Source organism: Anomalospiza imberbis, chromosome 3 (genome assembly GCF_031753505.1).
Source record: "Anomalospiza imberbis isolate Cuckoo-Finch-1a 21T00152 chromosome 3, ASM3175350v1, whole genome shotgun sequence".
NCBI classification, from domain to species: domain Eukaryota; kingdom Metazoa; phylum Chordata; class Aves; order Passeriformes; family Viduidae; genus Anomalospiza; species Anomalospiza imberbis.
In genome coordinates, this window is record NC_089683.1 from 46,314,926 (window position 1) to 46,327,345 (window position 12,420).

The following is a 12,420-nucleotide window of genomic DNA, read 5'->3' on the forward strand; positions in this document are numbered from 1 at the left end:
TAGACTGGGCAAATCTGAGCCATAATATGAAAAGGGACGTTTTTGCCAAATCTTACAGAATCCCTAGCAGATGAAAACAGAGCAGGGAAAAAAGATTAGAAGGGATCAAACCTTCCTCAAGTCCACCCAAATCCAGTGAACTGCTAGTCACTGTGAGACCCTCCTGTGGGACAGCATAGCAAAACAAGATCTGTATCTGGGGCACTGCAGAAAAGCAGAACATGCTTTTCAAAACTACCCAAAGTCCTACCTTCAGCCACATGTGGGACTCATAACACTGTCAAAAAAATCTCAGGGCCAAAAACATATTGGAAGATGGGTACTGCAGCCTCACTCCATGGAGGCATGCAACCACAGAGCTGGGCAACCCAGTGTGCGTCACCCTTCCAGCCAGGAGTGAGCTGGTCTTCACGTGGCACCTTCCCCTCTGCCTATTCCCCCCGGAGGCCCTGGGGAGCGGCGTGCGTGGGGGGAAGCAATGCACAACATGCCCATCGCTGCACTGGCTGGCACCTTGCTGCTGGCACCAGCCTCCTTCACGCTTCCAGATGCTCATGCCCCAGTTTGCAAGGCTGGGATTTGCCATGAGGCTTCAGGAGGCCCAGAGAATTTCTGTGAGGCACCTCGGTCTTTGTAAAGTGTCCATAAGAGAGGAGCCCAGTGCCAGAACCCCTCTGTCCCACACAGGAGTGGCACACCAGCAGCGCTATTTGCTTCCAGGCTGCCCCAGGTGCTGTCAGCACCTTCCCAGGACGCCCACTGCTGCAACGTGTGTGGACAGCTTGCAGAAGGTGAGGGCCCAGGCTCCTGGGGGCTGGGCGATCTTCCTTCCCATGTCTGCACGTGGGCCCCGCTCTGGAGTTGCTCCATGGTGGCATATTGCATTCACTGCCCCTTGCATCCACCAGTGCTGCTGCCACCCTAGAGTCCAGCACACCATCCCAACAGCTCACATCCATCAACAGCAGCAAACCTCCACAGCAGGTGTGTGCAGGGGCTGAGAGACCTGCCCGTGCCACACACCACCTTCCCTTGTAGGGATGGTTCTAGCTGGCAGGAGGTGAGTCTGGGTCAGGTAACTGCACTCCCAGCCAGCAGCTGCCAGGCTGGGAGCTGGTCTGGCACCCAAGGAAGCGATCATGTTACATGGTGGGGATGTCTGGCCCCGAACATCCCAGGCTGCCATACATGGTGTAAACCTGAATCCTGCTCTGCGAATGCTCAGCACTGTTATATTTAGGATGCATAGCTATGCTGGCTACATAGGGTATCCTCTTTTCTCAGGGCATTTTTGGGAAACCAGTTATTCCTTAGCTCCACATTTGGATATGTGCGTGAGAGCAGCAAGGCATAGGAAACTTCCTAAGGTTTTTTTGGTTTAAGAAGTGATAGCAACTATCAATGTCAACACAGTTTCATTAATCACACTGGTCAAAACAAAATTAGGACATATCCCAACAATTTAAACCTGCATATTCTTGGAATTCACCTGTAGGGTAAGATCCTGAAATACCAAAGCAAAAGTGTGGTTTTCATATTCACATGTAGTATATCCAGAAACCATCCCTGATCTCACAGAAGCAGGAGTAATTCCCACTCTCTTCCTGTGTCCCCTCTGTAAGCGTGCCATGTCACATGTACTGAATTTCAGCCCACACAAGGACAAGACTGAATGCTGCTCTCGTTCTCTTCTGAGTTAATTTTCAAGGTATTGCATAGGCTATCCAGAGTCAGGGCCAGTGCATTGCTGGTTTCCCCAGAGCCACACACAAAACATCCTAAAAGAGCTAGGCAGAATACAGATGGATTACCACATCTCTGATGCATGAGAAGCAGCAGCGATAATGCAGTCTTGGAATAGTACAATCTCTGTGTATTAATAAAAGCATGACGCACTGCGACTGATTTATGAGCTTGGCACGTTAGGTGGGAAGAGAATATGCCTGGTTCTGATAGAGCTGGCAGGTTGTTCCTTACATCCTCCAGCACACACGATCCACTGACAAGTATTTCATAAGATTTAAGCTAGCAAGTCACAGTTGAGCATGTCTCCACAGAAAACATATGTAAATGTTATCGTGTGAGATTGAGCTGGAAGTGTACGGCCACTGTTCAAATATGACACGTCACAATCTCAGATGACCCAAATGCACTTCAAATACCTCTAATATTGCTCTAGATGCTAAAAGAAGCTGCTTCCTTCCTACTTTCCAGAACCAACTGTTTCAAAGTCACAGGGGACTTCCAGCTTTCATCTAGCAGCAGCATGATGTAGAAGCAGCTCTTGATAATCCCCATTGGGACATACAACCAGGGTGTGTTAGTAGATGTCCCCATTGTTTCTTAAATGAGTAGGGATTTATTTCTATGCTTGTGGGATACTGCAAGCTACAAGAAAACTTTCAGATGTTTAAAGAAAAGCTCCATTATTACCAGGGGAAGTATTGTAAAACCACAAACTATGCAGAGTTTCATGCACTTATGGGTAGGCAAGACCAAAGTCAATAAGCTTCTTGACATGACCAAGTCAGTCTGCTTGCTATGTGCAGGGAATTTCATAAAGGTGACTAACTCACATCAACTTTGCTGGCTATACTTTCTACGGTTCTAATGCTGCACTTACAAATATTTCTTTTTCAAAAGCAAGTGCTGCAGTTACTATGTCATGGTATGATCTGCCTCCTTGAATCTCCTCTGCTGCAGTGGAAAGATTGACACCAGCAAGGGAGAAGCCTGATCTCCTTTGGGTCCTCTTCCTTAACAAGTTAATGTTCTGACTTTTACTGCCAAAACCAAACTACTGGAAACTGTCCTTCTTTCTTCTGTACCACTGCAAAAATGAGTCTTACAATTACAAAAGGTTGAAAACTGAAAATTGTAATTACATTTCCACAAATTACTTATTCTACATCATACTAGATAATGACAAGATGTTTTAGAACAATAGATGTTTTAGAACTGCACAGCCTAGCAGCAATTATATGATCTGATCATTTACAATCATTTCATAACACTGTCAAACTGGGGGGCCACAGGAGCCTTTTGCATAAGACTTTAAGCCTTTAATTTTGCAGTTCTCTGGCTCACTTTTCAGCCAAAAAAGTGTGTTTTCTGTACAAGCTGATTGCTTTCCACAGACCTGTGTGACCTGAGCTAACAGGTTAAAGTTCAGTGTCCACTTGTGTAAATTGTCTGCAAGACTGAATTGACAACCATGCCCCTGACCAGGTCATGCATGCAGAGCTGAGGTTATCTTTTCAGAGCAGGGCTATGCCACATTGCCCAGACAAGGGTAGAAAACATTTTTAACAAATGTAAAAAATACATACCTTAAAGTATTTAGAATTTCATTATGAACTGGAGAACTGCAGATACCTACATTTGATAGCATTAAAACTTTTTTACAAAATCAAAAGACTGTATGCTTCCACTCCTTTTCCCTCCACATCAACCCAGGGAATTCTTATTTGTGAATACAGGGAAGAATCTTACCAGTGTAGGTTTACATGCAGGCCCATAGAAAGGATGTCTGAGCCATATACCACTTGGTGTATTTGGTTCATAATTAAAACTTTGTCTGCTGCTGATAGGTATGAAGAATTCCCTTCTTCAGTGCTTCACATACCAGGTTTTTTGGTACTTGAGACATGTCTTCTTGTGGGATGGAGATGGCATAAAATGTATTATTATTGGCTATCACATTATATCCAAGATTCAGTAGCAAATAATTCAGATTTTCCTTTACTAATTTATTTACCATGTTTACTGACAGTGCAAAGCGAAATTATTTCAAATAAAAATTATTTTAGAATCAAAATTATTTCAGAAATCAAAATTATTTCTGTAATAATTTAATATACCAGCTTTATTCAAACAGCTTCTTACTGAACAACATCATAAAACATTTTAGCTAAGTGAAAGTAGTGCTGAATACTTCATTCAGCCACATATTCTGTGCATGCAGTTCACATATAGAAGTTAAATACTTTCAGGCCTCTTTATAACGCTTAAAAGAACACACAAAATAATCATAGAAATGGCTTGTTACAGACCCTACAATACACACAGCAGTATGTCAATATACCAAGCTGGAAAAACTCATCCTATTCCAAGGCAAGTACATTATATAAAAAAATATTATGTAGGTTGGTATTACTTTCAGACTTGCAGTAATAATGATAGTAATAATAACAATAATATTTTTTTTTAAACACCTACTCTGGATTAACTTGGCAATCTGTTACATAACAGTTGTGGTACTCCCCCAGCAATTTCAGCAGCTCAGCTATGACTGTACACACATCTTTCATAACCTTGTTGGTGATTTTAATCTACCTCAATAACTGCTGTTCTAATAAATATTTCTTGCAAATGAAAAAAATCATTGTAGTAATTATGCAATAATAATTTTCTAAATTACTATAAAACCACCAAAATAAGCCAAAGCTTCTGGGTTTTTTTTCTGTGATCATAAACAAGGATATGAAGCTCCCTGGAAAGCAAAAAAGCAGAACCTACCTGTTAAAACAACATTACAAGAACACCAGCATTAACCTTTGCTAGCTATTGGAACAATGCTTGCTCAGGTTCTGTGATTAGCCAGATTAAATTGGTGTTTGGCACTAATATGATGCTTCTTGTGTTGAAATAGCACATGGAAAGTGGCAGCACTACTACTGTGTATTGTCCAGCAGTAAAACACCATGATATTACAGTGATTATTATGCATATTCCAGAGAGCTGCAAGCCCCAGTCATGAAACTACTGTATCAGAACAAAATGACTGTTCTTTTCACAGGGAGCTTGCAAGGGGCATGCAGGGAGGTGATGGATGCAGACAGACTGGAAGGCAAAATGAACACTGGAACAGTTTTCATTTACACAATAGATATGACTCCTTGTACACCAGTAGCGTAAAATACTAAACTTCGGTATACATCAGCGCCAAGGGGTTTTAATGAGGGATGCAGAAGACACCAAGGAGGGAATTTTTCAGAATTGCATGCAACATCTCTTCAGAAACAATGGGCAATTGGAAACAGAGCCTAAAAATGCTTATTTAGAAGTCTAAAAATGAAGGGTGCAAAGGCTGACCTGGTGGGACAATGAGACCAAGAGATAACTTACATAACGTCTTGATTTGAATACGAGGGATGGTGTAACAGCAGGCTTTGGTAGTCATGAGTAAGTGAAGAGAGAAGCTTTACAACTAATGCAACAGAGATGGCAGAGCCAGGGCAATAACACAAAGCAAGAAACAACAAGTCAAAGCAAAAGACTAATAAACAACCCACTCTGCAACTTTCTCAGTGGCTGTGAAATCAAAGTTGTTTAGCTGTCGAGGACAAAAAAGGAACACCATTAATTTAGATCAGTATGATCAGGCTGGATTAGACTGTAAACTGAACAAGCAGGTAGGAAAAACAGAGAGAGAGATGTGCTGTAAAAGAATGGAGATTGAGACAGAGCTAGCATAGGAGGTTTTAGAAACATGCAAGTCAAAGTTGTTTTCTAAGCACAATCGTATCAACAAAAGGACAACAGAAGCAGAAACCCTGAGAGTTACAGAGTTGGGAATATTCAGTTGCATTGAGGCTGAAGGAACAGCTCTGCCTTGAGGTGTCAGAGACACAGACTAAGCTTTTTGTCAAAAGGCCACTCCTATTCCCACCCTTGTGTAACAGGCACATCAAAAAACAAAGCCTCTTTCTTAAGGCAATGGGCAGTGCAAGTAAATCCCAAACGTTCTTACCCACGCAACTATTATGGAAAAGACAAGTGGGATTTTTGGAAGAAGTCAGTCATCCATCCATTCATCCAAAGATGGAACAGAAATGCACAGACTAGCAAAGCACAGAAAATCCCATTGTGAAAACCCACCAATAATGCTCTAGCTCGTACTTTCCATGTTGCCACCTGAAATACTTGAAATGCTCCAATATCCAGCAGGAGGAGAAAGCAGGAAAGCATTTATTTCCAGAACAGAGTAAAACAGCTTTCTTTTTCAGAAGATGCATCGACAGGATTGTCATGCAAGTTATAATGAATCTCAGCAAGTGCCATCAGCTTGACACACCCGTACACTTACAAGTGGAGAGCAAAACTTAAGAGAACATTCCATCGATCCTGCTTTCCATATAGCTTCATTCTGTTTTGATAGACACATAGCTGTGAATATTCTCGTGGGCATTTTAAAAACTCTAATTTCAACTCTGAGGTTTTGCAAGCTTTGTTTTCTGTGGTGTATGATATCATAAACATCCTGAATATAATTACAACTGCAATTTTGTGGGCTGTATTTTCCCTACTGGTAGCCCAAAGTTGATGTTTACAAAAAACTACACGCTTATTTGATTTGAACTTTTTATTATTATTACAAATGTATATTATTTTATTAAAAAAATTCACACTGAAGCAAAGTCAATTCCATTTCATTACAACCAAGAATATAAAATAAATGCAATGAACTCATAGCTTAGTTTTAACAGTCATTTCAAGAGTGACATCAGGACAACTTAAAAGCAGGAAAACGCTCAACTCTAGTATGAGAAACAAGTATTTTGCTTCGTGGTTTTGGTAGCCCATTGACACGGGCACTACTGAATGCAGCCACCACAGATCTAGAGCGGGAAAGTTTTGTGGCAGCACCAGGCGCATACACAGTAATTTCTAATGGAAACTACAAAAATGAAAGATGTGTGCATGAAATTATTAGGAAAAAAATAACTGAGTAGAGACAGGCACACTTCCACAAATAGTAAACATGGGAATATACAACTAGAACAATTTGAAAAGTTCCTACCTTACATATATAAAAAGTTCTTTAAATTGCTGTTAAAAAGGACATGTTCTGTCCAGATTTTGTGTAATACTTTTTAGTGTCTACACAAGACAAAATTTTAAAAAAATTAAATAGCATTAATTTACTACTAAATATTTAGGAGATAACAGTGCATTAAGGACTTTTTTTCATATTGTAATACACATCGCTCCTGTCTGGCGACATTTTTAGAAGATTACGTATGGCCTTATGTACAATACATTTATTTAATCCTAAAACAATTCTTTACTTAATGGTGTTAAAGTACCATTCCTGAAGATTATGAAGGGAAACTAAGCTTATTATGTTTATATAAAATATCATACATATTTGAACACTTCTAGCTTCCCGCCACCCCTCCCGCTACGAATGCGCTTCCCTCCCCCTCCCCAGATACAGTGTCACAGATACAGTGCAGGAGTCGCAGCTTTCCCTACAATTTTCCTTCATTGTGCAGTTTGTGCTACATAAACTTCACCAATACGGACCAGGCTGCTCATGCCATTAATTCCCCATGTGTTTGTTTCCTCTGAGCCATGACGTGAAAAGCTGTGCTCAGCAGCCTGTTCTCTCACCAGGATGGAGAAGACAGCTCTGCGCCTCTCAGTGCAGGTGTGAAACACTTTGCTGATGGTCTATAGGTTATGGGCAGAGACAAAGCTGAGTAATAAAGAAACTGCACAGGCAAAAACACCCCATAAAAATGACATGGTCCTGGTCTCCCACAACAAACTGCACAATTCACTTCTGAAAGCAGAGTTTTTTACCTCATGGGAAAAAACCCCTAGGCAGCAAGGCTTCTTCCACTATGACTGCCACCAACCCTGGCAGCATGCATTGAGCTCCCAAGAAAAGGCAAATTACTTCACCCCCAGGAAGAAACTACAAGAGTGTGCAGAGCCTACACTTTGCAGCCAGTGCTGTTGCTTTTATTCCCTCTCCTCCCAGTTGTGAATTTGGAGGAATGGAGGAAGTCAGCTCGGCTTCACCTGTGCACATAAAAGCTAGAGAGAGGAGTGGCATGTGGTCATCTATCAACCCAACCAAGACAAGAAAGCCAAGTGCAGCTGAGAGAGGTTGTGGCAGTCACTCTAGAAGCTGGAAGTTCACTCAATTAAAGCACCTTACATTGCTGTGAAGTTTCACACTCTACATACAGATTAATCCACACCATGATTTTGCTTTATTGGCACAAGAGCCCACCTTAATTAACCAGTGGTCCCCTGCCACCTCCTGATCTTGTATGAATTTTGATGATCAGCTGCAATCACAGCAGGGAAAAGAAATGTTAGATAACTGTAGTAGAAAAGACAAGATAATTTTAAGAGAACAGAAGGATGTAAAGAACACAAGGGGACAAAAATCATTCTGCCGTAAGTTAATTTCCAGAAATGTGACATTCAAATCACAGAAGTATAAAAGAAGTGCTACTTAATGGCATTGGCCAAATATCCATTTGATCAAAAGTACCTCATCCAAACATCAGTAAGGGGGGAGACAGAAGGAATTGTCACCCCACAGTCACTTAAATAAAGGAACAATTAAAACCTGTCCTTTCAGAGAACTACAGTATATATAAAATGTAGCATTTCAAGGGTTATACATTGAAAGTATCCTTTGTGAGATTATTTTTCCCCAGAAATAATTCTTCCCTTCAATTGCTTCATTTAGTTTTTCACCACCTTCTTATCCATTTGATGACAAAAGCCGGTTTTAGCTGCTTTTCTGGAGCAGCTGGGTGTTGTCAAAATCACATGATGGTAGGTATGGCAAAGCAAGGCAACTGCTCACACAAAGCAGGAAAACAGCACAAGTTTGAGGAGGAAGGGGACACTAAAGATGAATGGGAGATCAAATCCAGTAGAACCATATATGTGATGAAAAGCATTCTCCTCAGAGCAAACAGACCTACTCATCTTGCTACATCTGATCACAACTTCAGCGTGAATGTGCACGGGTACACCATTTTTTTTTGTGTGGGCACAGGACAGAAGAGAACACTCTGCAGTATAAAAACCTGTTACCACTGACCATTTACACCTGAACTCCTGTCACCTCTGGACACCAGCTGTAGAAGCTCTCTGATGTTACACTGCCAGTAGCTTTCTAAATGCATTCCTCTAGATTTTCTGCCACAGGAGTCAGCCTTATTTCAGAAGGCTGAAGCAAAAACGAAGCTGTCCCAAATTACATGTTGTGTCTCTCTGAATAACTGTGGTTCCAGAAGTTGGACAATAATCCTCTGATTATGCTTCTGAACTCTTGCTTAATTACTAGGGATTTTCTGCCAGCTACCCATCCACTTACACTCCCTTAGGCACAATCAAAACATGTTTGCTCTAGGGAAAAAGAAACATTTCAGTGCAATCAAGCGCATCTGGTGTAACTAATCTGGTTAATCACAGCGATGTGAGGGACACAGAATATGCATTATAAACAAGAAAAAGGAACAATTTTCAACATGCTTTTCAAACTGCACAATAATTTCTCTTAATTATAAATTCTAACATAAAATTATTAAATGCATTTGTTTTTGCAAGTCTTAGTATTTCTGTCACCTTTAAATTTTGAGAACTGACTCAGGAATGTGAAAGAAAGCTAAATTTATAGAACTCTTACGCACATTAATAAGCTACTTCGCAGAAATACAGAAAAAGCCCGTCATCCACATTCCTACTGAGACTTGAGGGCAGTAAATAGATTTTCCTGACTATTTTGGTGTCCAGCCTGGGAAGACATTCCATTATTCTGTTCCAACAGATCCTGAAAGCATCTCCTTTTTATGTGACTGTCCTGGTTTCATTTAAAGTAATGCTTAATTTAAAACTAGTCAGAGCATGATCACTGTGATTTCAAGAATTCAATGTGAATGAGTTAAGAAATATCAGCAATCTTTTCTGTTTGGCGTTCAGTCCAGTAGCATGAAGCATATCTGCTGCTGCAGAGACTTGGGTGGGGTTTTTTTTCTTTTTTCATTTTTCTTTTTTTCATTTTATTAATTTTTAATTTTTTTTATTTTTAATACTTTGCCTGAAAACTAGACTAATAAAAACAGAATAGTAAAATACTCTGGAACAGTAAAATTTTGCTGTTCTTGACATCCATGAGCAAAACATTAATATCCTGTGAAAATAACATAGTGCTTTAAAAAGGTGCAATATACCTGTATAGCTAAACTGGTTTGCCTAGTACAAAACTAACTATATACAAGCTTGAAAGCCTAGGAGTTCAAGATTTTAAAACTTTAAAATCCCATCAAAGAGATTGAAAAGACAGATTTATGGCAATCACTACAGCATAAGGAAGGTGCACCAGGAATCCTTCAAAATTCCAAAGGTTAAAGAAGTTAAGTGCTGGGTTCAGATCAGAAGGGTTCATTAGAGTAACCACAATGGAGCACATGCAAGAGCAGGAAGGAAGGAAAACTTCACAAGAATCTCCTTTATGGCAATAAAGGGATGAGGATGGGGCAGGGATGGGGGAAGTCTTCAGTGAGTGAAGTTTTCCTTTTATCATCATGAATTTTAATTCTGCATCATAGTTTGTATTTTTGGTCTTCTCATCATTATGAACTTCATATTGCTGGAGTCTTCTGGCTTCTAGTCCATTCCTTTCTGAGTGCAGCCTGTCAGGCCCCTCAGTACCTGTGAGACTGATGAGATTGGTGATACTGAGAGCTCTGCTGAGATGATGTGGAATAGCCCATTGTACTCTGGGACTGAGAAGATCCCTGAATGTTGCTTTGGTAACTCAGGCGCGAGCTGGAGTGCTGCAGGAAAAAAGAGAGGGATCAAAGGAATGCTCATAACAGGTTCAGCCTGCCAGGGCCATGCAGTTCAGGAAAGTTTTAACCTCTCTGGTGCTCATTAAACATGATTGTTGGGGAAGCTGACTAAATAGTGCTACTATTTAGGGTCCCATAAAACAAATCATCATTCTGATCTGCAATCAGCTTTAACACAGCACGCAAAATACACAAGAACCCTTGGAGACACCTGAAAGTACAGCATGTACACACCCATTTTCTGAAGAAAAAATACACAAGTGACAAAGAGAGCATACTGCCTTCCAAAATTCATCTGTTTCCTAAACTTACATCTATGGTTATTGTAAAAGCTATTAATGCTAAGACTACAACACCCTTCACAATATAGGCAATACTCAATGTTATAAACATTTTATTCTTTTCTGAGAAGAAGACAACCATGACTACTACTCAATTTATCTGAATGAAAAATTGTCCATTAAGATTAAATAATATAATATTAAGTGAATCTTTTAACTTGATCCCTTAACTACTGCAAACAAGGATAACTGCTTAAAAATGGGTATGAATATGTACATAACCTAACATTCACTTTCCTGAGTACTTTTTTTCCCTTCCACAGTATGGGACTGTCAGCTCAGTGGGCTCCAACCTTAGCAAGACAAATTTGTGGATCTTGCAACCTCCAGCCCACTGAATTTGCCCTTTCATTATCATAACCATTTTCCATTCAGAAATAATCATGAGCTGCCCAGTAATGGAAGTTGCAAAATCACTTGGCATGAGAAGTACTGCTCAACGGACAGGAGACTGTCCAGCAAGGTAAACCCCCCCACAATCCCGGGATAAGGCTGGCTGTGTAACACAGTGTCTGAAACCTGAAATTTTTCTCAAAATTCCAGGAAGTTTTTCAATTTCTAATGGAAAAGAAAAAGAATTGTGATAAATTCTATGACTTTATAGGTGCTCTTTCTGGATGAAAAGCATCAGCTCACCATGGTAAGCAAAATACCCAAGGTCACATAAGGAAGGTTCAGTAAAATTCAACAAAGAGTTTTGCACTGTCATTTATGGAAGCAACATATATTGAGGCTAGTGAATGACAACAAAAACTTTGACAGAGACTTCAGACACAAGCTAAATGAAACTCAAAGCAAAGAGAATCTTCTATCTACTTCTGAATAAGACAAAATGGAGTAAATTACTACCTTAAGATTAAAAGAATGCATTAACTTGCCCATGCTTATTTTTGTTTCACATATGAGAATTTGTTTTTAATAAAGTCAGACTTGGACAAATTGCAGACATTCCTTTCTGGAACAGAAGATAGTCAGCTAGAAGTTAAAGGCAGATAGCCAAACACAAGTGTAAAAATGGATAATCAGACCATACAATTTAGTGAATGACGTAAAAGAAACATACAGATCATGATTTTGATGCCTGTGCTGTTAAAGTTTAGAAGGAAAGCATCACAGAGGGCAAAAAAAAATCTTAAAAAAAGTATATTTAGTCAACTAGCAACTTGTAAGGGGCAACTCTGCCAACAATTCAGAGAATTGGATAAGAATTCTATAATGGATATCATCAAATGCAGCACACCAGTCCTCAAAGTATAGACCAAACCAGACCAGCCATAAATACTGGTGCAGTCAGACAGATGTACTGATCTGTTCAGGCCTCAAGCCTGTCTGGAACTTTTCAAAAAAGAAACCTAGTTGTCTTTCCCCTTAAACAGCCCTCAATGCCTTCATGACAATTGTAACTAAAGGAGTTAAACAAAAATGGGAGAAATATGTCTGGCACTGAGTAATCAATTGTCTGCGGAGAAGGTCTG

The 12,420-nt window shown here is 40.1% G+C and overlaps 1 protein-coding gene across 2 annotated transcripts in view; it reads right to left on the bottom strand.

The window, feature by feature from the left end:
* Positions 1–6,346: 6,346 nt before the first annotated feature.
* The window catches only part of CDK19 (cyclin dependent kinase 19), a 121,020-nt gene continuing 114,946 nt past the window's right edge, over positions 6,347–12,420 (bottom strand). For both annotated transcript variants that reach the window (XM_068184254.1, XM_068184252.1), the window contains exon 13: positions 6,347–10,589. In XM_068184254.1, coding sequence (XP_068040355.1) covers positions 10,458–10,589 — 132 coding nt within the window. In that variant the 3' untranslated portion in view covers positions 6,347–10,457. The remainder of the gene's footprint in view (positions 10,590–12,420) is intronic.